This window comes from Ochotona curzoniae, unplaced genomic scaffold, assembly GCF_017591425.1.
Source record: "Ochotona curzoniae isolate NIBS_2020 unplaced genomic scaffold, NIBS_Ocur_1.0 contig_1014, whole genome shotgun sequence".
Lineage (NCBI taxonomy): Eukaryota > Metazoa > Chordata > Mammalia > Lagomorpha > Ochotonidae > Ochotona > Ochotona curzoniae.
In genome coordinates, this window is record NW_024464920.1 from 2,596,114 (window position 1) to 2,620,572 (window position 24,459).

At 53.0% G+C, this 24,459-nt stretch overlaps 1 protein-coding gene across 1 annotated transcript; it reads right to left on the reverse strand.

The window, feature by feature from the left end:
• Positions 1-1,230: 1,230 nt before the first annotated feature.
• POU6F1 (POU class 6 homeobox 1) lies at positions 1,231-24,159 on the reverse strand. Its single transcript, XM_040979212.1, has 12 exons — positions 22,998-24,159; positions 20,641-20,685; positions 17,639-17,718; positions 16,122-16,317; positions 11,819-11,938; positions 10,989-11,117; positions 10,224-10,474; positions 9,508-9,633; positions 8,717-8,920; positions 5,794-5,935; positions 5,131-5,299; positions 1,231-4,155 (listed from the first exon to the last, which is right to left on the reverse strand). The coding sequence occupies exons 3-12, from the start codon at positions 17,684-17,686 to the stop codon at positions 3,810-3,812; spliced, it is 1,731 nt and encodes a 576-aa protein (XP_040835146.1). The 5' UTR covers positions 17,687-17,718; positions 20,641-20,685; positions 22,998-24,159; the 3' UTR covers positions 1,231-3,809.
• Between the last annotated feature and the right edge of the window lie 300 nt (positions 24,160-24,459).

The window sequence follows — 24,459 nt, forward strand, 5'->3', positions numbered from 1 at the left end:
CTCCATGCAACCTTGACTTTCAAATAAATAAATCTTTGCAAGATGAAATTTTTTCTAAAGGAAGAGATCACTAGGCAGATGGGTCCTTTTGAGGACCAACCATGGAAACTTGCCTCCTCATGGCTTCCCACAGCCCAGCGCAGGAGTTCCAGTGTGGCTTCTCTTAAGGCCCTTATAGCTGGAAGGAAATGAAAAGAGAAACATTCACAGATGCGCGGTGCCAGACCATCTCAGGCTCTTCCTCTCGGCTTGGCTCTGGGCCGGAACCCAGGACAGTGTGACCTTCCTAGCCATCCACAATGCAATGAACTTTCCTAAGCCCAAGAATAAAATCTGCAGCCCTTCCCCAAAGCCAGCTCTAGCTCTGTTCCTTCCAAGCCTTCTTGGACTCTCTGCAGAAACCAGTCTCAACTGGTCTGAACCAGAGATCTCAGCTCCCAGGCACTCTCCCAAGGGGGGACCTGCAGGGAGCTGTCTGGCTCTAATCGAATTCCACTCACACCCGCATTTCTCCGTGCAAACCCTGCATAAGAAGCTGAACTCCCAGCCTGGACACCTCCTACTAAGCCGGAGGTGTCAGGAACTCAGCCTTTCTATGCACGGAGAGTCAGTTGCAGCCCCTTAGGGACAGCCAATCTCAGGATCGGGAGATTCAGGCAAGGGTAAGTGCTGACTTCTGTATGATTTTTGTGCAAGGTCACTGGAGACCCCCAAGAAGCACTCCCAATCCCAGAGCCCTAGAGCAAAGTCTTTGCTCCACAGTGTAAGGGGAGGGTGGTGGAGTCGAGGTTGAAGCCCAGCAGCTCAGGGTCTGGCCAAGGAACGGTGGGTGGGTGGAATCACAGGCAATTACGTTCACCATTTAGATTATGGAGTCTAGATCCCATCAATGCCGGCAGGGTCGAGGAGGGATCTGCTGAATAACAGGGATGAGTAGGGGGCCGGCAGCTGTGCTCTTCCAGCATGGAGCTATCCAGGAGTTTCTGCAGCCATGGCCAACAGCATAATCTGTGCTTGGAATTAGGAGCACAGCTGTCCGGGAAATGGGCTTGGCCTGGAATTCTGGAGTCCTGGGGACAAAAAGGATGGCCTAGAAGGAGAAGTGGTACCTCTCTTTGGCTCGCAGTGGGATTTTCCAGGTGGCAAGCTCCCAACACATCCCTGGCCTCTGGCACTGGTGCCCTGTGCTTCCACTCTGAGAAATCAGCAAGAAGTAGGCAGACGAGTACAAAAGAAAAAATACCATTTATTCCACACAACTACTTCAAGTGCTTCTTCCCATTCTGGCCACCCCTAGCCCTCCCTTCAGCCCTCAGTAGACTTTGTCAGGACCTCAAAGCCTGGTCTCTGAGTCAGGAAAACAAACAAACCAACAAACAAAAATAGGGACCTAGGCAGGTGCCTGGATTTCCAGGAACAGAAAAACTTCAGGGCTTCTCCTTCCAAATTCAGGTGTGCTTCTTGGTCCATTTGGCAGAGTTGACTTCCCTGAGCCCTGGCCCCACTCCAGATGCCATCAGCAGCACAGCGCCAAAGATCACTCACCAAGCCGCAGAAAGTTCTGGCTTTTCTTTCGCTTAAGCAAATACCACACACAGTGAAACCACTCCTGCCTTTATCATTTGCTCTTTCCAGGGCTCAGAGGCCACAGAGTTCTGGATGCTTTCAAAAGAAAATGTGCACCAACTCCCTTCCAGTCTCACCTCCTGGGTGTGACTCACGGCTTGACGGTTTCCCTGGGGTGCTACGGTGGGGAAACAACAGCAGAGGTCACAGGCCAGCAAGCTGCACCATGGGTGCAGGTTAGGGAGATCCTGCACCTGCCTCTGCAGCATCTCGTCCTGGTATTCCTCCGAATGGACGACCCATCCTTCGAGAAGACTGTTTGCATTCAGCCTAGCCTTAGGAAAACAGTGCAGAGAGGGGCTAAGAAAGCACGGCCAGGCCTAATTCAGACCAGTGATCCAGGAGTTTTTCCTGCCACGACACAGGACAGATAGGTTACGTGTCCACACCCTGGCCTCTGCATCACTCCTAGGACTCCACCTGTGACCCACCATGCACTCTCACCTAGAGACAACACATACATGAGTGCAAGGGTCATCTCAGCATGGAAGCTGCAGCTTTCTAACGTATGGACTGAACACTTCATCCTTACCCAACACTCTTCCTGGATGAGTGTGTCACGTGACTGTGGTACACTGAAAACCACCACGAATATAAACAAGGAGCCTCCTGCTGGAGATGCCTCTCCTGGGAACCGCCCCAGGCAAGCTGCCCACCTGCCTCCTCAGCTGGTTCAAATGGTCAGATGCAGTGGGGGCATGTGTGTGCATGTGAGAGGCACCCCACAGCATCACAGGGCCCGGATCCCATGGGATGCCACCTTGGCAGCAGGTGCTGGAGACCAGGCTCTGTGAAGGCAGTACGAGGAAGAGTGAGTGGCTGCCCCCTGCTGGTCATCCAAACCCATCTCTCGTGCTCTCCTGACTTTCTAGTCACGCACCGATTTTGATAGATTCGTCATCTTGGACAAGATGTGCCACAGCTACCCTCGCTAGAGGCAAAGCCCACCCTGATCTGGGCATGTTCTGGCTTTGCAAGGAGCATGGTGGAGGTTTCCTTCAGACATGGAATGAGACTCTGGACAGAATGAGATTTCTTCTCTGATGCTCAAGGCCTCAAGCTACAGAGGAGTTCAGTTGACCTCCACAAGAGCCGTTCCAGGGTCTAGCAGGTCTCCCCCAGGGGCCTTGCTGTATGGTCCATCACTGAATTTGCTTCTTTTGAGATGGCCCTGGTACTAGGCCAGGGCAGGGTGTGGGACAAGAGAAAAAGTTGGCATTCCGTTCCTCATTCTTCCTTCAGGGCTGCCTGCTTGCCTGGGCAGTGGGATGTCCTAGACTTCATATCCTCTAATCCACACTCTTTTTGTTGGGCGCGGGGGAAGAGCTATGGACAGAGAATAGATTACAATCTGGGAGAAAGGCCTAGTCTACCAAGTTCTCCATGTGCTGCAGACATGGACAACGCCAGGGAAGGCAGAGCACACCGTTGCTTTCGTCCGACACAGTTGCAAAAGAAAAAAAAAAAATGGAGTATGTAGGGTTTCTCAGCTTTAGTGCAGTCTTCCCTGTTCCTCCAAGGAACCAGGAATAGGCGGGAGAGGAACTTATATGGTTTGGTTCCAGAGTTGTAGGAACCTTCTGACCCCAAGGCCAAGGCCAACATCGAGTCTGACTTCCGAGTGGCATGTCACACCTGTCTGAATTTAAGCTCCTGGATCGTCTTTGGGAGGGGAGGGGAGCAGTGCGTCTGCAGGCGAAAGTGGGAGTAGGCAACGTGAGCCTAGGCTTCCATCAGCAGAGTTGTCCCACCTGCCATAGGAGACAGGGCAGAGAGAACATGACAAGGAAAGCAAGGACTGATAGCCACAGCCAGTTCTAACGACAGGGAGCGGAGAGTCTCTGGTTTCCAATCCAGAATCCACCCTTCAGAAACCACGTGAACAAAGTGCTTCTCGAAGCGACACCACAGAGTCCCCCTCTTCAGCATGCTCAAGCGAAGGCCTGGAGCTCCCTTGGGGGTCCCTCCAACTCCTGGCCCCCCGAGGATGTGAGCTATGTGGGGCGTGGGAGAGGGCAGAGGGAGCCATCGTCGCACATGCACAGAATGGAGTCCCCCAACCCAGGGCAAGCATGGCTGCAGGTGGCAACAGGACAGGCTCTGCCACAGCAGTGGCTGCAGCCGGGTGCCAAGGGGAAGGAAGAAAGTGCTAGAATCTGGGGTGGGGCTGGGGGCGCTGAGCCCTAGGGGATCTGAAAGACGTTCAGCTTGCTGGTGTTCTTGAGCGTCTGGCGCCGGTTGCAGAACCAGACCCGCACAACCTCGCGGTCGTAGTTGAGCTCCTTGGCAATCTCGGTGATTTCCTGGCCAGTGGGCAGCGGGTTCTTCTCGAAGTAGGCGTTGAGAGCCTCTATGGCCTGTGGCGTGAAGGACGTGCGGCGTTTGCGCTTCTTGGAGGGCTCGCCTCCTACGAACTCCATCAGGTTCTGCTGGCCCTCCTGGTTCCGGAGTTCGGCCTCATTCAGCCACCGCTCCAGCACCGGCTTCAGCTTCTGGGCACTCTTGGGCGTGATATCCAGCTTCTCAAACCTGTAGGCCACCCACACCCAGGACAGGGCTATGAGAGGGCTCGGCCACTCTGGCACCTCCCACACTAGCTAAGCATGGTCCCTAGGTGGGAGTTCTCATACCTGCCCCACCCCAACCCCATCACCTTCATTAGAGCCCATTTGGACCAATCCTGGACTGTTCAGACTCCCCAGGACCCCAGGGCCCCGACAGACAGACCATCCCTGAGGCCCCCAGCTCAGTCAACAGCATGACAATAATAGCGCAGCTGCTTATGAACAACCATTCCCAAACTTTCCCAGCCAGCCTTTGACCTCCAGTTGGCACCTCCAGCTGGCAGACCTCCAGTCGTTCTGAGTACCAAGCCTCTCGACTATTGCTGCCAGCATCACTGTCAGGCCAGGCCCCCTTTCCTGGCTGAGCTACCATGGCACTGCAGTCGGTGAAACAGCTGTGCTAGGCTGTCGCTCTGCTCTGTGGGGTTTGGCAGGCAGGTGAGTCCACCCTGTCTGAAACTGTCTGTTACTCCTCCTCTGGTGCCAGTGCTGAAAGCTACCCGCGGCCTGGGCACAGGCACAGGCAGCTCCATGACTGTGTAGTCACACCTTGCAGGAGACAGAGATGGCAGCGTGCCAGCCTGAGGTGCGTTACAATTGAGACCACAACAGAACTGATGCTTCCACTTCTGTGACTCACGTCCTAAGCTCTGCTTCTTTCTCACTAGGATTCCTGACTGCACAGGGGACTTGGGTTCCCACAGAGAAGACCACACGAATGCTCAGCATCAGAGGGTCCACTCAGAGGGCCCCAGCAGGGCTGGATTAGCCTTGGCCCCCTCCAGGTGTCCCCATCTACCTTAGCATTGAGCTCCCCACGCAGAGGAAGGCAGGATGAGTGGGAGAAAATACAGACAGAAGCTGGATGCCAGTCCCCATCGGTGCTGGCGACACCAGGCACTGCACAGACACTGCTCTTGCCCAGGACAGCCGTACTCACCGGCATATAGCTGATTGGCTGTAGGCCGGACCTTCCGTTGCAGTCAGAGCCTGGCCCACCTGGGTTTGGGTAAGACCCAGGGATAGCCGCCGGATCTTAAAGTTCTTGGCAAACTCTCGAATCTCTTCTAAGTTGATCCCGTCCTCATCCAGGCTGGGCGTGTGCGGCTCTAGGTCAGAGGGAAGGACCAAGAATGATTATATAAGATAGGAATCACTACTGATTCTTCCTGGGTCGTCTGATGCGAACATCTGGCAAAGGCTCAGGAATCCCCCTTCCTCCCTGCCCCCCAGCAGGACTCGGGGCGCGGAGACGGGAAGAGAGGCCTGGAGCCCTCTGTCCGGGAGAGAGGTCTACTTTCTAGTGCTTCAGGCTCTGGCTGTTCACCTGCCCCGATTCTTACTCTGCTGGTCACCAGTACGCCTGCTAGTTGTGCACATTCTGGGTGGAAGACTGCAGCAAAGGCAGCCGATGGCTTGGCCTCCACGGCCATTACACCCAGAATCCAGCTCTGCAGGAATGGAGGGCCAAGGGAGCCGGCCCCTGTCCTTCCCTCTTGAGCTCCAGCAAGTTTTCTCCAGAAACCAGCACTGGGAGAGGCTGCAGCCCAACTTAATGCCTCCCCATTAGCCCACACTCCCCACTAGCCCAGGAGCCACTTACTGGACACCAGTTGGCTGACTGTGGGCGTCTCTGAGCAGGTAATCGGGATGGGAGCTGAGGCGGATGGCTTGACAGCAGGGGCTGGGCTGGCGATGACCACAGCAGGCGGGGCTGCAGCAGGTGTGGGCTGGATGGGCTGTACCTGTGAGGGAACAACAGCCTCTGTTGCCCTGCCCGGCTCATGGGGTTGGAAGCCCCGGGTGGACATCAGCAGTGCAGAGGGGGCACATAAACCCCCCTCTCACCCACCTCAATCCCACTTGTGTCCTTTCAACAGACAGGAAGTTATTGATCAATACGTACTCCATGATAATGACACCCCCTAGGAGGCATAGCCACGTGTTCTAAAAGATGGGGCACCACAGCCTCCTGTATGCAGGCAGTTTCAGTACCCTTGGCCAAAGCACCACTCTTGGGAAACTGCTCTCAACCTCTTCCCTCAACCAAGAAGCCTAACTCTGATTCCGGAGCCTGTTGGACTCAAAAACCCATAAATAGGGAAGGAGACTATTAAGTGAGTGCCGCAGACCCCTAAAGTGATACACTATGTAACCATCAAAAATGATAAAGTATCTCTCTTCACTGCTCCTGGCCTCTGAGTCTTAGTCCCAAGTGAGAAAAAAACAAAATACAAAAGCCATTTTCAGGGGCCAATGTCATGGTCCAACAGGTTAAGCCGGATCCCGTTAACACCACCATCCCCTACAGGCACTGGTTTGAGTCCTGGCTGCTCCTTGATCATCTCCTGGGAAAAGCAGCAGAAGATAATGCAAGTGTGTGGGCCCCTGCCATCTATGCAGGAAATCCAGAAGTTGCTCCCGGTTCCAGGCCTGGTCCAGCCCCAGCCACTACAGCCATCTGGGGAATGAACCAGTGAATGGAAAATCTCTCTCACTTCCTCTGTTTTAACTCTTTCAAACAAATGAATAACTCTTTATAAAGTCAAAACAAAAGCCAAAAAAAAAAAAAATTCTATGGAAGAATTGCCTTTAAGGAATTCACTTGAATTTTGAGAAAAGCAAATCTTGAAATGGAAGCCATCCTTGGAAATGAAATTAGACAAGACTTTACTTCTTGTTTGGCTTTGAGAGAGGGCAGCCAGATGGGCAGTAAGAGCTCGCATTCGCAGGTTTACCAGATGCCCGACAGCCTGAGCCAGCACAAAGCTGCAGCAGGAGATGCAGCCTGGGTACACTGCCTGAGTCACGGGGACCATCAGCCCTGCCAGGAAGCCCAGGGGTTCCGATGCGGGATGCAGCATCCTGGCTGGGCTCACAGCCATGAGGCTCAACACCTACTTCTTACTGTTCCCTTGGTAATGTCGGAGGGTCTTCACAAGAATTAGAAAAATGGAATGCCATGTTGGTCATCAGAAGAAAGCATAAATACACAAAGCAAGGAGTATTTCTTTTTTAGAGAGCTAGTAGTATAATTTCTTTTTTAGAGAGCTAGTAGGGACCACAGGTTTCTTCGCAAGGCCCTGCTACTTGCCTTCTCTACCACCTGGTGGTGGCCTCTGCCTGGTTCCAGAGCACCTTTCTCCTTCAAGAATTGTATAAACTGGGGCCCAGCGTGGTAGCCTAGTGGCTGAAGTCCTTGCCTTGCATGCACCAGAATTCCATAAGGGTGCCGTTTCGTATCCCGGCAACCGGAGGATGGAAGCTCTCTGTCTCTCCTCTCTGTAAATCTGACTTTCCAATAATAATAATAATAATAATAAAATCTTTTTTTAAGAGAGAGAGCTATATAAACTGCCTCCTGTCAGGGGACAGGGTTTTGCATCTTCCCACTACCTTAGGGTAGCAATAACAGCAGCAGCTGTTTCAAAGCACTTATTGCCAGTGGGTAAGTAACATTCAGAACCTTCTGATGTTGCTACTCTGACAACCTGTTTGACAGACTGCCCAAGGGGTTCTTTACAAGGCTAGCAAGCAGCAAACCACACCTGAGATGTCCCAGCTCCCAAATCACCTGGACAACTTACCGCCGCGATCCCGGGCCCAGGACCGGGAGCTGAAACCAAGCCCCAGAACCACTACTGCAGCGTAAGGAACTTGTCGCAGTGTCCCAGGGACAGAATACCCTCACATCCATCTCCTCCCTTTGGAGGAGTTCCGGCCCCTTCTCTAAGCAGCCAAAGCTTCTGTTCTGTCAGGCCCTCCCTTCTCTGGGGTCCCAAAGCACCTTATCGCTGCCTAGTCACAGGCATTGTCAGGGGACTTGTAACTGTCACCAAAATAGGGCCCTGGGCTACACCGAGCATTCCAGCTGCCTCTGTCTTCAGGGCTTGGGAGAGGATTGTCACTCAAAAAAAAAAAAATCCTGTGAAGGACAGGCATTTGGCCTAGTGGATAAGCTGCAGGTTAGACACCCACATCCCATATCCAAATGTCTGGCTTTGATTCCTGGCCCCAGCCCCTGACTCCAGGCTCCCGCTAACATGGATCCTAAGCAGGAACGGTGATGGCTGTGGGGTTCCTGACACCCACAGGAGAGGCCTGGAGTGTGTTTCTAGCCTCTGTATCAGCTCCAGCCTTGCCCTGGCCGTTGCAGGCACCTGTGTGTGTGAGGGGGGAGTGGGACATGATTGGATGGGAGCTCGCACTCTCTCTCTCTCTCTGCCTTTGTCTCTACAAAATAAAGAGCCAAAGCCAAAGCCACAAAGAAGGTGTGAAGATGGGTAGACATAGAATGAACTTCCTGGGACTGATCCAGGCCCAGGCTCCTTTGATCAGCCCCTCCCTGCTCTTCTGGCTCTGGTGTCTGAGAGCGCTGCCGCACGTGGTGAGTGTAGGCTGGGTCTGAGACAGCATCTCCCCAGGCAGGGCACTTGTGTACTGTGCCAGCCTTCTATGTCCCTCTCTCGGCAGTCGAGAGGGAAGCAGTCCATCCCAGGCAGTACCCTCAGCCCCAGCCCCGGTACCTCACTCTTAGCAGGGGACTCAGGCGTGCTTGACTTCCGGACAGCTACAGGCGGAGGCATGGGACTGCTGGTCAGCGTTGCGATCACCTGGCCCTGGGCGTTCAACAACAACTGGGGGGTCACGGCCTGGACCTGCAGGCTTTGTGCTGGTGCTGGGGCCGCCACGCTAGCCGAGTTCACTACCCATGGAAGGGTTCCAATAACCTGGCAGGAAATAAGGTGAAGGACCCTAGGGGTGAGGGTGGTGTCCTTCTCTGTCCCTAACCCAAGTCTTCACACTGGCAGGTAAAAAGGACTAGCTTAGAGTTCATCATGGAGCCCCTCTGGCCTCTGTCTGGCTCCCACTCCAGGGATGCCTGCCTTTATTATTCCATTCCCCAGAGCAGGGATGGGCCTTGGAGTGACTCAGACTCAGATGCAGCCCTCTGATCTGCCACATTCCAGTTGTGTGGCTTCATCTTTCTGAACCTCAGCCTTCTCGCCTGTAAAATGGGAACTAAAAGAAAACCTTTACCTGACGGACTTGTACTTAAACGAACCAAGATGGTGTGTAGCAAAACTTTTAGCCGGATGTCCGGCCGCCAAGTGAGCGTTCCGCAGGCGAACCTCGCCATCCCACCCTCGCTTAGACAAACTCCCCCTGGAGCAGCGTGAACGTTCTTCAGAGAGGTTACCGACAAGAGCTTGGCACTCTAGTCAAGCGTCTCAGCCTCTCGGCCGGAGCCCTGGCCCCCTCGCCCGAACGGCCACCCCATCGTTCCCAGCACTCCGCCCTGGCTTTGGCCACTTGCCTGTCCCTGAGCATTGGTGAGGATCTGACTGCTGATCCCCGGCATGCTGGGAATGGCGCTCGTAATGACCGGTGTCGTGAGGGAGCCCAGGATCTGGGTCTGTCCCCCAAGGGAAGCGGCACTGATCTGTGGGCAGAGGAAGAGGCCTTGCTCAGAGGCCATGGAGCAAGCAAGGGATCCGGGCTCAGGGGAAGGGGCTGGGCGGAGGTGAAAGTACTGGACTGTGGGCCCCTTATCCACCAGCTGCATAATGGTGCTCAAGGCTGTGGGCTGCAGAAGGGGTGCTCATGGGACAGGCAGGGCCAGGGTCATGGAATAGTAATTCTGGGTCATCTTTCAGACCAGGCCTGGGAGAGTAGAAGGGCCACAGTGCAGGGACCGGAGGCACTGGGAGTCACATCTCTCCTTGCCTGACCTGGCCAGCAGCCACTGTGGAGAGCCCCTGGCTGCCCCCTAGTGACAGCTCGTGGGCCTTCGAGCCCTGTGGCCATCAGCCCACCCTCCGGCTGGTCCAGCGGTTCAGGCTTCGGAGTGCCCCAGAGCCACTCTGCTTCTGCCCATGCTGGACAGGTCAAGAGCCGGCAAGAAGACCCCAGAGCGGGCCCCATCTCTGCCGGACACACTTCACGGGGCTGGCCCTCCACCGCAGGGAGAGTCACTTCCACCCCAGACTTGGTCCATCTCTCAGTCCATCACGGGAGAGGGCAGCGGCTTACGATTCCCGGGCTAAACGCGAAGCCTGCAGGCTGGACGGTGATCTGGGGAGGGGTGTCCACCGGCTTGGGGGTGGGGGCAACAGCGGTGGCCGCAGCGGGCTGCGGGAGGATGGCAGGTGCGGTCTGCAGCAGCGGCTGGGTCTGGAACAGCGTCTGGGGCTGGGCTGGTGGCCGGGGCTGGGCCGCTGAGGTCTGTATCGGAGGGGCCGCTTGTACCGGTGCCGGGAGAGCAGTGTTCAGCACAGCCGCCGCTATGGAGCAAGGCAGAGGACAGAGGCGCTCAAGTGCCTAGCCACGGCCCAGAGAGGCTCCAATCCCAAGGGATCTGGCGCGAGACCCGAGAGGGGTTAGGGCAGTGGACATGATGGAGGAGTGGGGCAACGGCAGCGGCTGCGATGCCCTCCATCCATGAAGGTTGGTAACAATGCCAACAGCTCTCCTCTCCCCACCCCCACCCTTGGGCCAGGAGACACGCAGGTGGAAGACCCCAACGTGGATTCTTCTCGTGGTCCTTTTCTTGGGAGCTGGCAAAGTCTGGCGTGGGGATGAGGGGGCAGTCCCATTCAGTTGACAGAAGCAAGACCCCAGCCTGGGTCTTGGCCCACAGTCCCAAGTGCTGCAGCAGCTCTGTGGCTGGGATCCAGACTCCGGGGCTGCGGCCCGGGAGGGCGGTGGATTCTGAGTTCGACATGGCAAAACACACGTGCAGGGGCGGTGGTGGAGGGCGGTGGGGGCCGCGTGCAGTCCTGGGAGAGTGGCCGTTACCTTGGAGACCGGCTAAGGGTGGCTTGAACACTGCCCCCGGGGGAGAAGCAGCGGCCAGTCCGGGGAGGGCAGCCACGGTTGCTGTAGGAATTGTCCACACGGCCAGCCCCTGCTGACCAGCCACTTGACCTGCAATACTGATGGGGATAAGAAGAGGTTGAGTAACTGCCCCTGCTGGAACCATAACTCCTGTCAGAACTGTGGCTAAGTTTTCCTGAGTCAAGACCTGCAAAAGCAAACGAGATTTCAAAAAGAAAAGAAAAAATAAAAGAAAATCAACATCCATGGCACAAAGGCTGGGTCTCTAGGACCCAGATGAGCACAAACAAAGCATTCTGAGGGCATGGAGTAAGGGGAAAGATCACACACGGATGGGGAAGGCTCCAGACCATCCTCCAACACAGGAAGTGGTACCCCAGCCTCGGTGGCAAGTCAGCAGCCTCCCAGGCCTTTCCCCAGGGCAGGATGGGGGTCAGGGGGTCCACAGGACTTGGGGGAAGCCCTGACAGGGCACAGCTATCTAGCTACTGTCCGGATCTAAATGAATATGCACACCCGGAGCTGGAGGGTTCATTTCGTCATCAGAGGAACAGAAAATCTGGCAGCAGGCGAGTGAACGCCATTTCTACGGTCTTCTTGGACCCACAGACACTGCCTGGCAAATGCAGATCCACTTTCCCAAACGAGCCTGGGCTGGGGCAGGCAGAAGCCAGGGCACCCGGTGGGAGCGACCCTCCCCCATCTTGCCTCCCCGGCTTGCAGGGGCCCATGGCCACCCCCGTGCGATGCTGCTGCCCACTGCCCCCCGTCCAGCCCCAGGCGGCCCTTACCTGGGGGGCAGCTTGTACTGTCAGCGGCGTCAGGGTCTGCGATGCCGCCTGAGGCTGGCTTGGGGCTTGGCTGAAGGTGGCAATGCTGGGGGCAGGACTTGGAAGGGTCCCTGCGAGTGACTTGACTTCACACGGCATTGAGAAAAAGAAGGACAAGGAGTGATGAGCCTGATGGAAATGACAGGGTCATGGGGCAAAATATCTCATTCAACTAGCTTCCTGCTACGGAACCTGGGAAAGCCATGGAGCACCGGTTGAATAATTGGGCTGCTGTACCCATGTAGGGGGTTGGCCTAGAGAGCCAGGCTCCTGGCCAGTCCCAGCCCACGTTTTAATATAGAAAGGGGCTAGTGTTGTGGCACTGCTGGTTTACCCACCACTTGTGACTCCCATAGGGGAGGATGGGTTCAAGTTCTAGCTGTTCCACTTCTAAGCCAGCTTCCTGCTCATGCACCTGAGAAAGCAGCAGAGGATGGCTCAAATACTTAAGTCCCTGCCACCCATGTGGGAGAGCCAGATAAAGCTCTTGACTCTTGGCTTTGGGCTGGCCCAGTACCGGCCATTGTGGTCATTTGGGGAGTGAGATACAGAATGAAAAAAAGTTCTCTCCCTGTACATACACTTGTAAAAGGCCTTATAAAATACTAAAAGGTGTGTCTCTCCTCCTCTCTGTATATCTGACATCCCAATAAAACAAAAAATAAAAAATAAATAAATAAAGATAGAGGCCCAGTGGTTAAGGTTCTCACCTTGCTTGTGCCAGCATCCCATATGGGCCCCAGCTGCTCCACTTCCCTTCCAGCTCCCTGCTTGTGGCTGGGAAAGCACTCGAGGACGGCCCAAAGCCTTGGGACCCTGTACCCACGTGGGAGACCCAGAAAAATCTGGTTTTGAATTGGCTTAGCACCAGCCATTGCAGCCACTCGGGGACTGAAACTCAGTGGATGGAAGATCTTTCTCTCTGTAAATCTGACTTTCCAATAAAAAATAAACCTTAAATAATAATAATAATAATAATAATAATAAAAGAAAAATTAAGTGGAAGATGTGTCTGCTCTGTGGTGGAATATACTTGTTTTCATAAATAATCAATTTGTTTATTCACATATTTATCTGTAAGAGCTCTAGAGAGGGAAGCACAGAGGTCTTTGTTCCGCTGGTTTACCCCCAGAGGACCGGGTAAGCAGCCCATGCCAGGAGGCAGGAACCAGGAATTTCTCCCAGGTCTCCTTCATGGCTGGCAGGAGCCCAAGCACCAGGGCCAGAGTCCACTGCTGTTTCCAGGCCATCAGCAGGGAGCCAGATCAAAAGCAACCAGGATGTGAACTTCCCATTAGGAATGCCAGCATTCCAGGGGGCAGTTCTACCTACTACACCAGAATGCTGGGTCCAGAAGACACTTTTCTAACTTAAAGATAAAAATAAGATAAAGGTAACTGACATAGGAAAACTGGCTCATTTGGCTAGTCTTCCCTTGGCAAGTACCCACATCCCATATGGGCACTGGTTCATGTCCTGGCTGCTCTATTTCCCATCCAGCTCCCAACCTGTGGCCTGGGAAAGCAGTCGAGGACGGCCCAAAGCCTTGGGTCCCTGCAACCACATGGGAGACCTAGAAGAGCTCCTGGCTCCTGGCTTCGGATTGGCTCAGCTTTGGCTGTTGTGACCATTTGGAGAGTGAACCCGCAGGTGGAAGATCTCTCTCTGTCTCTCTCTGTATTTCTTTGTAACTCTGACTTTTATTTTTTTTTATTTATTTATTTTTTTTTTAAGATTTATTTTTATTATTTTTTCATTGGAAAGGCGGATATACAGAGAGGAGAGACAGAGAGGAAGATCTTCCATCCGATGATTCACTCCCCAAGTGAGCGCAACGGGCCGATACTATGCCAATCCGAAGCCAGGAGCCTCTTCCGGGTCTCCCACGCGGGTGCAGGTTCCCAAAGCTTTGGGCCGTCCTCGACTGCTTTCCCAGGCCACAAGCAGGGAGCTGGAAGGGAAGCGGGGCTGCCGGGATTAGAACCGGCGCCCTTATGGGATCCCGGGCGTGCAAGGCGAGGACTTAACCACTTGCGCCACCGCGCCGGGCCCTGTAACTCTGACTTTTAAATAAATCTTTAAAAAAAAAATTCTTTGGGCCCGGCATGATAGTGTAGTGGTTAAAGTCCTGGCCTTGAATGCGCCAGGATCCCATATTGGCGCAGGTTCTAATCCCAGAAGCTCCACTTCCCATCCAGCTCCCTGCTTGTGGCCTGGGAAAGCAGTTGAGGATGGCCCAAAGCTTTGGGACCCTGCACCCATGTGGGAGATTGGGAAGAAGCTCCTGGCTCCTGGTGTCGGAATGACTCAGCTCCAGCCATTGCTGCCGTTTGGGGAGTGAACCATCAGATAGAAGATCCTCCTCTTTGTATATTCACCTTTCCAATAAAAAATAAATCTCTCTCTCTTTTTTAATTATTCTGCAGGGCCTGGCGGTGTGGCCTGGTGGCTAAGGGCCTCGCCTTGAATGCACCGGGATCCCATATGGTCACCGGTTCTAATCCCGGCAGCTCCACTTCCTTTCTATCCTCCTCTTTGTATATCTGACTTTGTAATAAAACTAAAATAAATCTCTAAAAAAAATTATTCTGCAGAAAAAAATTGCCTTTTCTGGAAGGCTTAAATATACAAAGCTGTGCGTATTACCACAGAAACACTCAAGATACCTACAGTCACTTTACCACCTTTCGCTAAGAGCTCATCTGATGGAATTAAGGCTCCAGAAGAAGTGAGGTATGGGAGACAAATGGGTGGAAAGGGAAGTCAGAACACAGGGGAGAAACCTGAGAAGCTTCCTGAATTTTCTGGAAAAAGGCTTCACTCCGTGGTAGCTGCACTGGATGCATACGATGCCCCTGGAAGCAGGTGACCCAGTATGGGCTCAACACAGAAGTCAGGGGAAGAACAAGCATGGTCTCTTGTGGTCACCCCTTTAGTCAAAAGGGGAGGAATTAACCAAGGCTATGGGATTACCACGGACCTGGATACTGATTTACAGAAAGGGCAAGCAATGTGAACCACGCACTTGAAGTCTTCTCCTTTGCTCTCTTTCTGGTTCCTCCTCTTGGTCCAGCCCAGATCCCACTTAAGGGAAGGGATGGAGGGCAAGCAGAAGGGCAGAGCGGATGAATCCTGGTACCCGGCAACTCATAACAGCTCTCACCCTAAAGGCATCTTTGGAGAAGGACAGTAGGTTTAAATTTGTTGATGGGCTCAGCGCAGCAGCCTAGTGGCTGAAGTCTTCGCCTTGCCTGTGCTGGGATCCCATATGGGCGCAGGTTCTAGTCCCTGCACTTCCCATCCAGCTCCCTGCCTGTAGCCTGGGAGAGCAGTCAAGGATGGCCCAAAACCTTGGCACCCTGTACCCATATGGGAGACCTGGAAGAAGCTCCTGGCTTCAGATCAGATCAGCTCTGGCTTTTGAGGTCACTTGGGGAGTGAATCAGCAGGCAGAAGCACTTTTTTCTGTCTCTCCTCCTCTTTGTATATCTGACTTTACAATAAAAGTAAATAAATCTTAAAAAAAAAATCACTGAGACATGGGGCAGGATCCTGCAAGACTCTGCCCTCCTGGACTTGACCTGCTTAGCGAAACTGACCTCTCGGCCTTATTCCCTGGGCTATCCAGGTTCCACCACAGGGAGGTCCAGTCTCTGTGCCTTAGGTCTAGGTTTGGAGGAAGCACCCTGCAGCTGGTCCAACCCATTAAGCTGGCCCATGACAGCTTCCCCCACCTCACCTGTCTCACCTTAGCTTAGACCTGGAACTGATGCAGACCACAATTTATAATAATAAGGGAGGGGGCCCGGCGCTGTTGCCTAGCGGCTAAAGTCCTTTTCTTGAATGTGCCGAGATCCCACATGGGCGCTGGTTCTAATCCTGGTAGCTCCACCTCCCTTCCAGCTCCCTGCTTGTGGCCTGGGAAAGCAGTCGAGGTCGGCCCAAAGCCTTGGGACCCTGCACCCGCGTGGGAGACCCGGAAGAAGCTCCTAGCTCCTGGCTTCGGATTGGCTCAGCACTGGCTGTTGTAGTCATTTGGGGACTGAACCATTGGACAGAAAATCTCTGTCTCTCTTCCTCTCTCTCTCTGTATATATATAACTTTGCAATAAAAATAAAATAAATCTTTTAAAAAAAAGAATAAGAGAGGGGTGCAGAGTTCAGAGGGGGAAGACTGGGTGCCCAGTGGCCACAAGCTGGCTCCCTAGAAGACCACAGGGGGGACGCGGGGCAGCAACACCAGATGGGAGCAATGGCCTCCTACCAGTTGCCTCTGCAGGGGCCTTGGGGTGGCCTGGCCCAGCTTCACCGGCAGGCTCGTGGGCTTCCGCAGGGTCCCCACTCTGGGAGCCCTCAGCAGCTGCACCCTCTAGTCCTTTGCCCTCCTCCTCGGCAGGGAGCTGGGCATCCACGCCAACTTCCAAGACTCGAATGGTCTCATGGCCTGACATCACGATGACCTGCAAAGGAGAGGGCAGGGCCACTGCTGGGGTTTGGCTGATGGGAGAGGGGAAGAAGGAGGCATGGCACCAGAGGCCAGAGCTCTGGGGATGACCAGGGGGCATAGGAGAGGGCACTTCACCGGGAGACCCTCCTGTCCAGAGCCCGTGACAACTGGCCATTCCCCGTCTCACAGGAATCATTGTTAGAAGCAAGCAGGCGTGGGGACACAAGCCAGGAGGCCGCCCACAGCACCAAAGCCAACAGCACAGATTTCTATTTGGTCCCTGTCTTGGATTCAGGCAGTGTGTGATCCACCTCCCACGGCAGCAGCCTCTTGGCTTGGGCTGGGCCAGGAAGCAAATCGCTTTGCCCTTTGCCTTAAGACACCCTAGGCCTTCTCCAAAGACAAAGGAATGAAAAATGCTCGCAATTCCTTCATGTCCAGAACTCAGGCAGGGAAGGGCCAGGACGCTCCTGCAAGCTCGCTTCCTGAAATAAGTGTCTCGGGGCCCTGTCCTACAGCTCTGAATCCTGGGGACCAGGTGAGCCAGCTGCTGTGAGCAGGCACGGATTGCAGAGCGTGCCCCCCGCCCCTCTTCACCCCGAGTCATGCAGGGGTTCCAGCGCCTCCCCAGAGCGCTCGTCTTCCCTTCCTGCACTCAGTGATCTCGGTGCTGCTCCCCGGGTCCTTCAAGAATCAGAGACAGGGGTAGGGAGATCAGGTGCTGCTTGGGACACCCCAGTGCTGCTGGGAGTCCCGCCTCTTCAGCTTCCTGCAACCTGGCCCAGCAAACAGATGCTGGCCCAGTGGAAGCTCCTGGCTCTGGTATGGCTCAGCTCTGGCCACTGCAGTTATTGAAGGAGAGAACAATGGGTGGAAGAGCTCTGTCTCTTCTCCCTTTAACTCTAGACTTGCAAAAACATTGTATCTATTTTACAAGAACATTTACAAGCACACTTGTACAGAAGAAAAAAATAATAAGTTACCAGGTGTTCAAACCTTACTCCCTCTACGTGTATACATTTAAAAGCCTTGTTGTTTGGAAGGAGTATGTTGTGGCGCAGCACATTGAGCCACCTGCATTCCATGCTGGAGTGGCCAGGAGAGAGTCCTGCCTCCACGCCCCATCCGATTAAGGGTGCACATTAGCAGGAATGTGGGTTTGGGGCTCAACCTCAGGCACGCCCCCTGATATCTTAACCACTATGTCACATGCTAAGCTCCCTCTGGACAGGTGATGGAGAACTGGGGTGAGACGATGAGGGGCTCTGGGGAGGCTTCCTCTTCCCTTCAGTGCATCCCCCTCCCCACCCACCCCTTGCCATCCCAGACGATACCTGCTCATTGACAGTCAGAGCTGACTCTGACCCTGCTCCCGGATCCATGGTCACTTGTCGGGGTGGAGTGGGGGCGCGTCCTGGGTAAGACGGGATTGCAAAAGCAAAGGCTGCTGTGACACAGGGCTAACAATTCCCACACTGTCTAGAAAAGTCAGAAGTCGGACGGAGGGGGAACACGGAAGCCAGAGAGCCAACGGCACCGACTCCGCTGTCTCACTTCCTGCAGCACCCCAGAAGGATTTACACTCGGAGAAAGCAGGAACATGTGCACTTAGGGTGACAAGAGGGAAGGGAGGAGGGCCAGGCATCTGTCCCCAGGGCTCCCCAGTGAAGACAGCGCACCCCGCAGAACCTAAGGTGTATCAGACAAGGCAAGGAATAACCTGGGGATTAGCATACTCTGGGCAGACTTCCTGGAAGAGAGGGTAAAGACATACATTAACAAGGCAGTCTCACATATTCATGGTCATGTAGACCCCCGCTGGGGACACTTACTGCAAACGCAGCTCTCCAGACTCCTAGCCCCCAACAAACCTTAGAGATTCTGATTTGGCTCTCCGGTGACTATGTGGCCTTTGACAGTGAAGGGAGGACATCCCAGGAGGAGGATCAGAGTACAGGAAGGACTAGTGGGGCAGGGCTCAACGCTTACACAGGAAAGAAGACAATTAACAGGGCCCTGCTGTGTGTTGAGCATTTTCTGGAGCACCAACGCTAGGGGAGATGGGTGGCTGGGGACGCGATTACCACCAGGTGCTTTAGGCGGTAAAAGGCAAATTCATTTCCCCCTTTCTCCTTTGCTCTGCCTTATCTTTGTAATGAAGGGAAAACTGCCAAAATCAGAATGTTTGAGATTCCCTCCATCCCATCCTATTCCTATGTTGAAGCTCCAAGATGCTTTTGATCTTGGATTTCCCAGCATCTAGTACTGTGAGAGCTGCATGCCTGTCTCTATAAAACTACACTTTTTTTGCTGTTGTCATAGCAGCTTGAATGAACCAAGACAAATTCACCCAATACAAAATTCCCCATTGTAGAGGAGCCACCCAAGGAGAATGGACAGGTTATTCAGCTATCACTGCTGCCTAGTGCCAGAACACTCCGAAGGAAGCTCCATAGCCATGGGGTCAGTCCCCTCCCAGCCCCATCTCCCAGCCCCCAGCAGCGACTCATTCACTTCTTCTACTTTGGACTGAACCTATACAGCAGGTGGCTTCCTGCACCTGGCTCCTTTTACCTAGCTGACCTTTGCTGTATCAGAATGTCCTTTCTTTTCCTGTTTGAGTAATATCTTATTGTCTGGGGAAGGGCAACAGTTAAGACGCCCGAGTCCCTGGGGGCAGATGCTGTACAGTGGGTTAAGCCACCACTCGGATACCCACATTTCATAGCACAGTGGCTGGCTGGAGTCCTGGCTACTTCATGTTTTCCTTCCAACTTTCTGAAAAGTACTTGGGTTCCTGCTAACAGCACGGATCAGGATGAACTTCTGGGCTTTTGGCTGCAGCCTGGCCTAGCCTGTGGCCATTTGGGAAGGAAAGCAGAGGATGGAAGCTATTCCTCTGTCTCTAAAATAAACTAACAAACAGGCCTGACATGCAACTCTGGCTCCTAACACCAGCTACCTGCTAATGAAGACCCTGGGAAACAGCCATGGTGGCTTGCTCAAGCTACTGGGTGCCGGCCACCCATGTGGGAGACCCTTACTGAGCTGATGAATAGGTGGGCTGTCTCCTTCCTGTGTATAGTGTATCTTATGGATATTTGCACATAAACACTGGGTTTCTTTTTGTTGGGTATCTATTGATCACCCTTGGGGATTTAGCATTCTGTCCCTTGGCAGAAGACTCCCTGGTCAAAGCAGGCAAGGAGAAACAGGATGGTCCCTCCCCCTTTCCTTCCTCCTCTGGCCACCTTGCCGTGGGATCTAGAAGAGGGTCATGGTCCCGGTGTGGTAGCCTAGCAGCTAAAGTTCTCGCCATATGGGATCCAGCCCTGGTCCCGTGTGGGTGCTGGTTTGTGTCCTGGCTGATCTACTTCCCATCCAGTTCCTTGCCTGTGGCCTGGGAAAGCAGTCAAGGACGGCCCAAAGCCTTGGGACCCTGCATCTGCGTGTGGGACCTGGAAGAGGCTCCTGGCTTCATATCAGCTCATTTTCAGCCATTTCTGCCACTTGGGGAATGAACCAGTGGACAGAAGAGCTTTTTCTCTGTATTTCCTTCTCTCTGACTTTCCAACAACAACAACAAAAAAAATCTTAAAAAAAGAAAAAAGAGGGCCAACAATTCAACAGACCTGGCAATTTGAGAAAGGACAAAAGTAAGATAAGGAGGTAGAGGAGCAGAGGGATTTGGTAGAACATCTGGTGAGCATCGCCCACCTTGCTGGGACTCTAGCCTCTTTCCCGAGGCATGTCTCCCCCAAACTTTGTGCAGGAGAGCCTTCCACGTGCTGTTCAGACAGAGCGTGGCGATTGACCGCAGCTGCTGGTTGGAAAGCAGGATGCGCCACGAAAGAGTCCCACACGGAAGCCAATTAGCAAGTCGTCTGAAAACTCAAGAGACAGAAACAAAACTGCAAGGGAAAATCCGTGAGAGCTGATACAGACATTGTGTGAGAAGATTTTTCCCATCCCAGAGAATGGCCATGTCGCAGAAGGCAGCAGCAGGAGCTGGCACTGGAAGGCACGTGATACCGTTCTTGAAGGGCCTGAGTTGTGGCCCCCTGGCTCCTTGCTGCCACCCATGGGCACCCACCCGGAACGGCTTAGCAGAGACAAATGGTAGAGAAGGCTTGGGCAATTCACCCTTGACATTCTACGAGCTTATAACACCCCGGGTCTTCAATGCCCAGTGCTTTGTGTTGAAGCAAAGGTTATTCCTCGACCACGCCTGTGACACATCTAGGTCCTCCCTGATCGCTGACCCATGCCTCAGCCCACCAGAAGTGCAGCCAGAGTAGAGGCAAAGCTTCTCCCAGCCTACCTCCCGAAGTCTTACCTTTCAGTGGCTTCTACCAGGGACATCTATGTGATAGGCCCACCTCTGCAGACAGAGAAGACACAGCATTTGGGCACTGGGCTATGCGCTGTGCTACCCTTGTGCAGCATCTGGGCAGCCCATGCCACCTGGACCGACTCCTTTGCCTCCTTTTTCCAGCTGGATCAAGCCAGGGTGAATTGTGGGGGGTGCCGATTGATTGCTGACAACCAGAGTCTGGGGAGCTCTAGGGCCCTCCAGGGCTTCAGTGTTCGCAATGACCAGGCTGACCCCATCACTGTCCCCTGGGAACAGCTCTGGTTTCCAGCAGTACTCTAGGACGCCCAGGAGGTGTCCGGAGAAGGCTCAAGCACATCAAAACTCCCTAGAACAGCCTGCAATTCCCGCCAGGCGAAATCCGGAAAGCCCCGCCCTTCATTAGGCCAGTACATTGGCAGGAGCTGCTGTGTGCTGGGTTACAGTGGCGAAAAACTATCTCCCATGGGGGAGCCCTGGGAAAGTAGGTTACCACGATACAATATGTGTTTGTGCCCTGGTGGATGACAAAGTGGTGGAGGATCTATTGCCAGGGACACCTAATGTGATGTGTGTATCCTTTTTCTCAAATGCAAATGTTATGTAAGGAGAATCTCAGGGTGGCACAGTGAGGTAGGAAGCCTAATCCTCTGCCTGCGGCGCTGGCATCCCATGTGGGTTCTGGTTTGAACCCCAGCTCAAGCTTTCAATCCAGCTCTCTGCTAGTGGCCTGGGAAAGCAACAGACAACGCCCAAGGCTTTGGACCCACCCCTGCACCCAAAAGGGAGACCTGGAAGAATCTCCTGGCTCGCAGCTTCAGAAAAGCTCAGCTCTGGCCGCAGTCGTTTGGGAAGTGAGCCAGTGAATGCAAGATGGATCTCTCTCTCTCCCTCTCTTTAATTCTAAATTTCAAGTAAAAATAAATAAATTTTAAAAAGAAACATTTCATCCTATGTAAGAAAATCGAACTTTTAAAAAGTCATACTTTTAACAGGGGCCCACATTGTGGGTTTTTTTTTTTTTTAATTTATTTTATTTATTGGAAAGTCAGATATACAGAGAGGAGGAGAGACAAAGAAGATCTTCCGTCCAATGATTCACTCCCCAAGTGAGCACAACGGCCGATGCTATGCCGATCCGAAGCCAGGAGCCAGGAACTTGTTCCGGATATCCCACATGTATCCCTTTGGGTATAGGGTCCCAAAGTTTTGGGCCATCCTCGATTGCTTTCCCAGGCCACAAGCAGGGAGCTGGATGGGAAGTGGAGCTGCCGAGATTAGAACCGGCGCCCATATGGGATCCCGGGGTGTTCAAGGTGAGGACTTTAGCCGCTAGGCCACGGCGTTGGGCCCCCACATTGTGGTTTTAATCACTTCCTCAACACTTAATGTGACAGGTTTCCCAGTTGCAAAATACCTTCTCCTTACACCATGATGGGTTGGGATAAGCCCTCTGTGAAGGTTGGTTAAGGTGAGCATGATTGTACCTGAATTCAGTTGAAACAAAGTTACATATCTTATCGGAAATCTTGTTTTTCCTTTCTCCTTTAAAACATTTTTTAATGGACACACAGTAGCAATACATAGTAACGAGCGCAGTGTTACCTTTCAATACTTGCCTACTTTCTAACTTTGAACAGGAGCAATTCCTCTGGCTGGGCCGCTTGACCTTCCCATCTGTCAACCGCCCTATGCTAGAGTTTTAAGTTGTGTACCTGTTTACTTTCTGCATGTACAGCTGCCACTCAGAAGTGCCCCTGCACAGAGCATGGCACTGGGCTACCAGGACACGGGGCAGCTGCCAATCCTCTCTTCAGTGCCTCCCTACACGCTTTCCCCCAGTTCCACAAGGACCACTAAAGTCCCCAACTCAAGCCTGGACCTCACTGGGAACTTCAGACTCATCTATTCAAGTGCCTACTGATGGCACATTTCATCTCATACTTCACAGAAAAAAGCAGGCTCAGGGCGCGTGTCGCTTGGCAGCTCCAAGGGCTGACAGCCTGGCCCAGCTCAGCAAAGAGCAGCCTCACCCCTCTGGAGCGGCCCAGGCCTTCTAGCTGCTTCTATCTCAGATTTACTCCCTCAGCAGACCCTTTGGCTCTTTCTTCTCTTTTCTCTTTTCCTGGCACCACCCCCAGCCATGCAGCTGCGGGTCTTCATTGTGAGAACACCACACTTTCCCTGCCCTCTGCATCTAAACGGTACCTTCCCAGTTCTTAGGTCACCAGACCCCCGGCAGCCACCTTCCCTCCCAGCTGTCACCACCTGGTGATGGGTTTTCTGTATGGGCCCCCACTTCCGTCCACTCCTGGCCCTTAGACCCAGGTTTCCCATCCTACCTGCTGAAGCCTAGCAATCACTGTCTGTCAGTGGGGTCCCAGCACTATCTCCAGACAGGTTCCTCGGGTCAGCTTTGCTATGTATTAACTTGTGCAACTTGAACCAGTGATTTGACTTCAGTGTCTCAGTTTTCTCATCCATAGTAATGGGAACAGTAGCAGCTCTTGCAGAGGGCTACGGTGGGTCCTGAAGGAACTCCGCATGCAAACGGTTTAGAACCACACCTGCTGGATAGAAGTCTTCAGTGGCTGGCGGATATTATAATTTGCATACATGATCTCAATTAATTATTTTAACTTATTATAACCATTAAGAAGGAGGCATATTTCTCAGTTTCCCCACTTCTTAGCTGTGAGACCCTGGGCAAGGGTTTGCCTCTTTATACCTCAGTTATAATATCTGAACTATTGTAATACAATAATACAATATCTGCTATAGCGGTGTAGCAAGTTGTTCAATAAATGGTAAATGTTATTCAGCAGAAGCATGAGGCCATGCAGCTCGGTAGTTCATGAAATAAAAACTCAAGCTTGGCCAACCATGTGACTGACAGCAGCTGGGTAGAGGGTTATTTTATTGTTCCGGTTTTCACACTGATAAATCCTAATAGTAACAGGAGCCATGCATAGCATTAGCCATCATCACCCTAATGTTCTAGATTAAAAAAAAAAAAAAAAAAAAAAGAGAGAGAGAGATGAGACCATAGTCTTCCAAGGAAAACTTATATTCCAATATTACAAAACTTATATTCATATATTAGATCCCTTGGCCTTGCGATTACGAGGCCACTTGGAGCACTCCTTCTCAGGGTGCCTGGGTTCAAATTCTGACTCTGCGTCCAACTCCAGCTTCCTGTACCCTGTGAGGCAGCAGGTGTTGGCTCCAGCACATGTGTCCATGCTATCCAGAGGGGAGACTCAGACTGGACTAACCCGAGCTGTTGCAGGCAGCTGGGGCAGTGAACTAGTAGACGAAAGATCTCTGCTTTTCAAAACATATGCTGACCATCAAACAGCTATGTGGGGATTGGGTTGTGGTACAGCTGATTAAACTGCTGCTGTTTGCAACTCCAACATATACTGGGGTGCGAGTGTGAGTCCCAGCTGCTCTGCTTCCAATCCAGCTCCCTGTCAAGGCACCTGGGAGAGCCGTGGAGAATGGCCCAAGTCCTTGAGCCTCCGCACTCATGGGAGACCTGGACGAAGCTCCCGGCTTCTGGCTTCAGCCTGGCCCAGGCCCAGCTCGTGCAACCATTTGGGGAGTGAACCAGAAGATGCAAATTTGATCTCTCTGTCTTTCCCTCTCTCTCTTTCTGTAACTCTGCCTTTCAAATAAATAAAATATATGTATATATTTTTAAAGAGTCATTTTTTTTTTCTAACTCACCTTTTTAAATGACCAGGTAGGACTTACAAGTAGAACAGCTCACTTTCTGCCAGCACATGTGTTGCAGTCACTGTG

Excerpts from the sequence above, each read along its gene's own strand:
- POU6F1 (XM_040979212.1), bottom strand. The coding sequence starts at position 17,686 with ATGGATCCGGGAGCAGGGTCAGAGTCAGCTCTGACTGTCAATGAGCAG. Across the intron at positions 9,634-10,223 it reads TCGCGTTTAGCCCGGGAATC|ATCAGTGCCGCTTCCCTTGG; the intron begins GTAAGCCGCTGC and ends CTCTGCCCACAG. Across the intron at positions 5,936-8,716 it reads AGTCCCCTGCTAAGAGTGAG|GTACAGCCCATCCAGCCCAC; the intron begins GTACCGGGGCTG and ends GTTCCCTCACAG.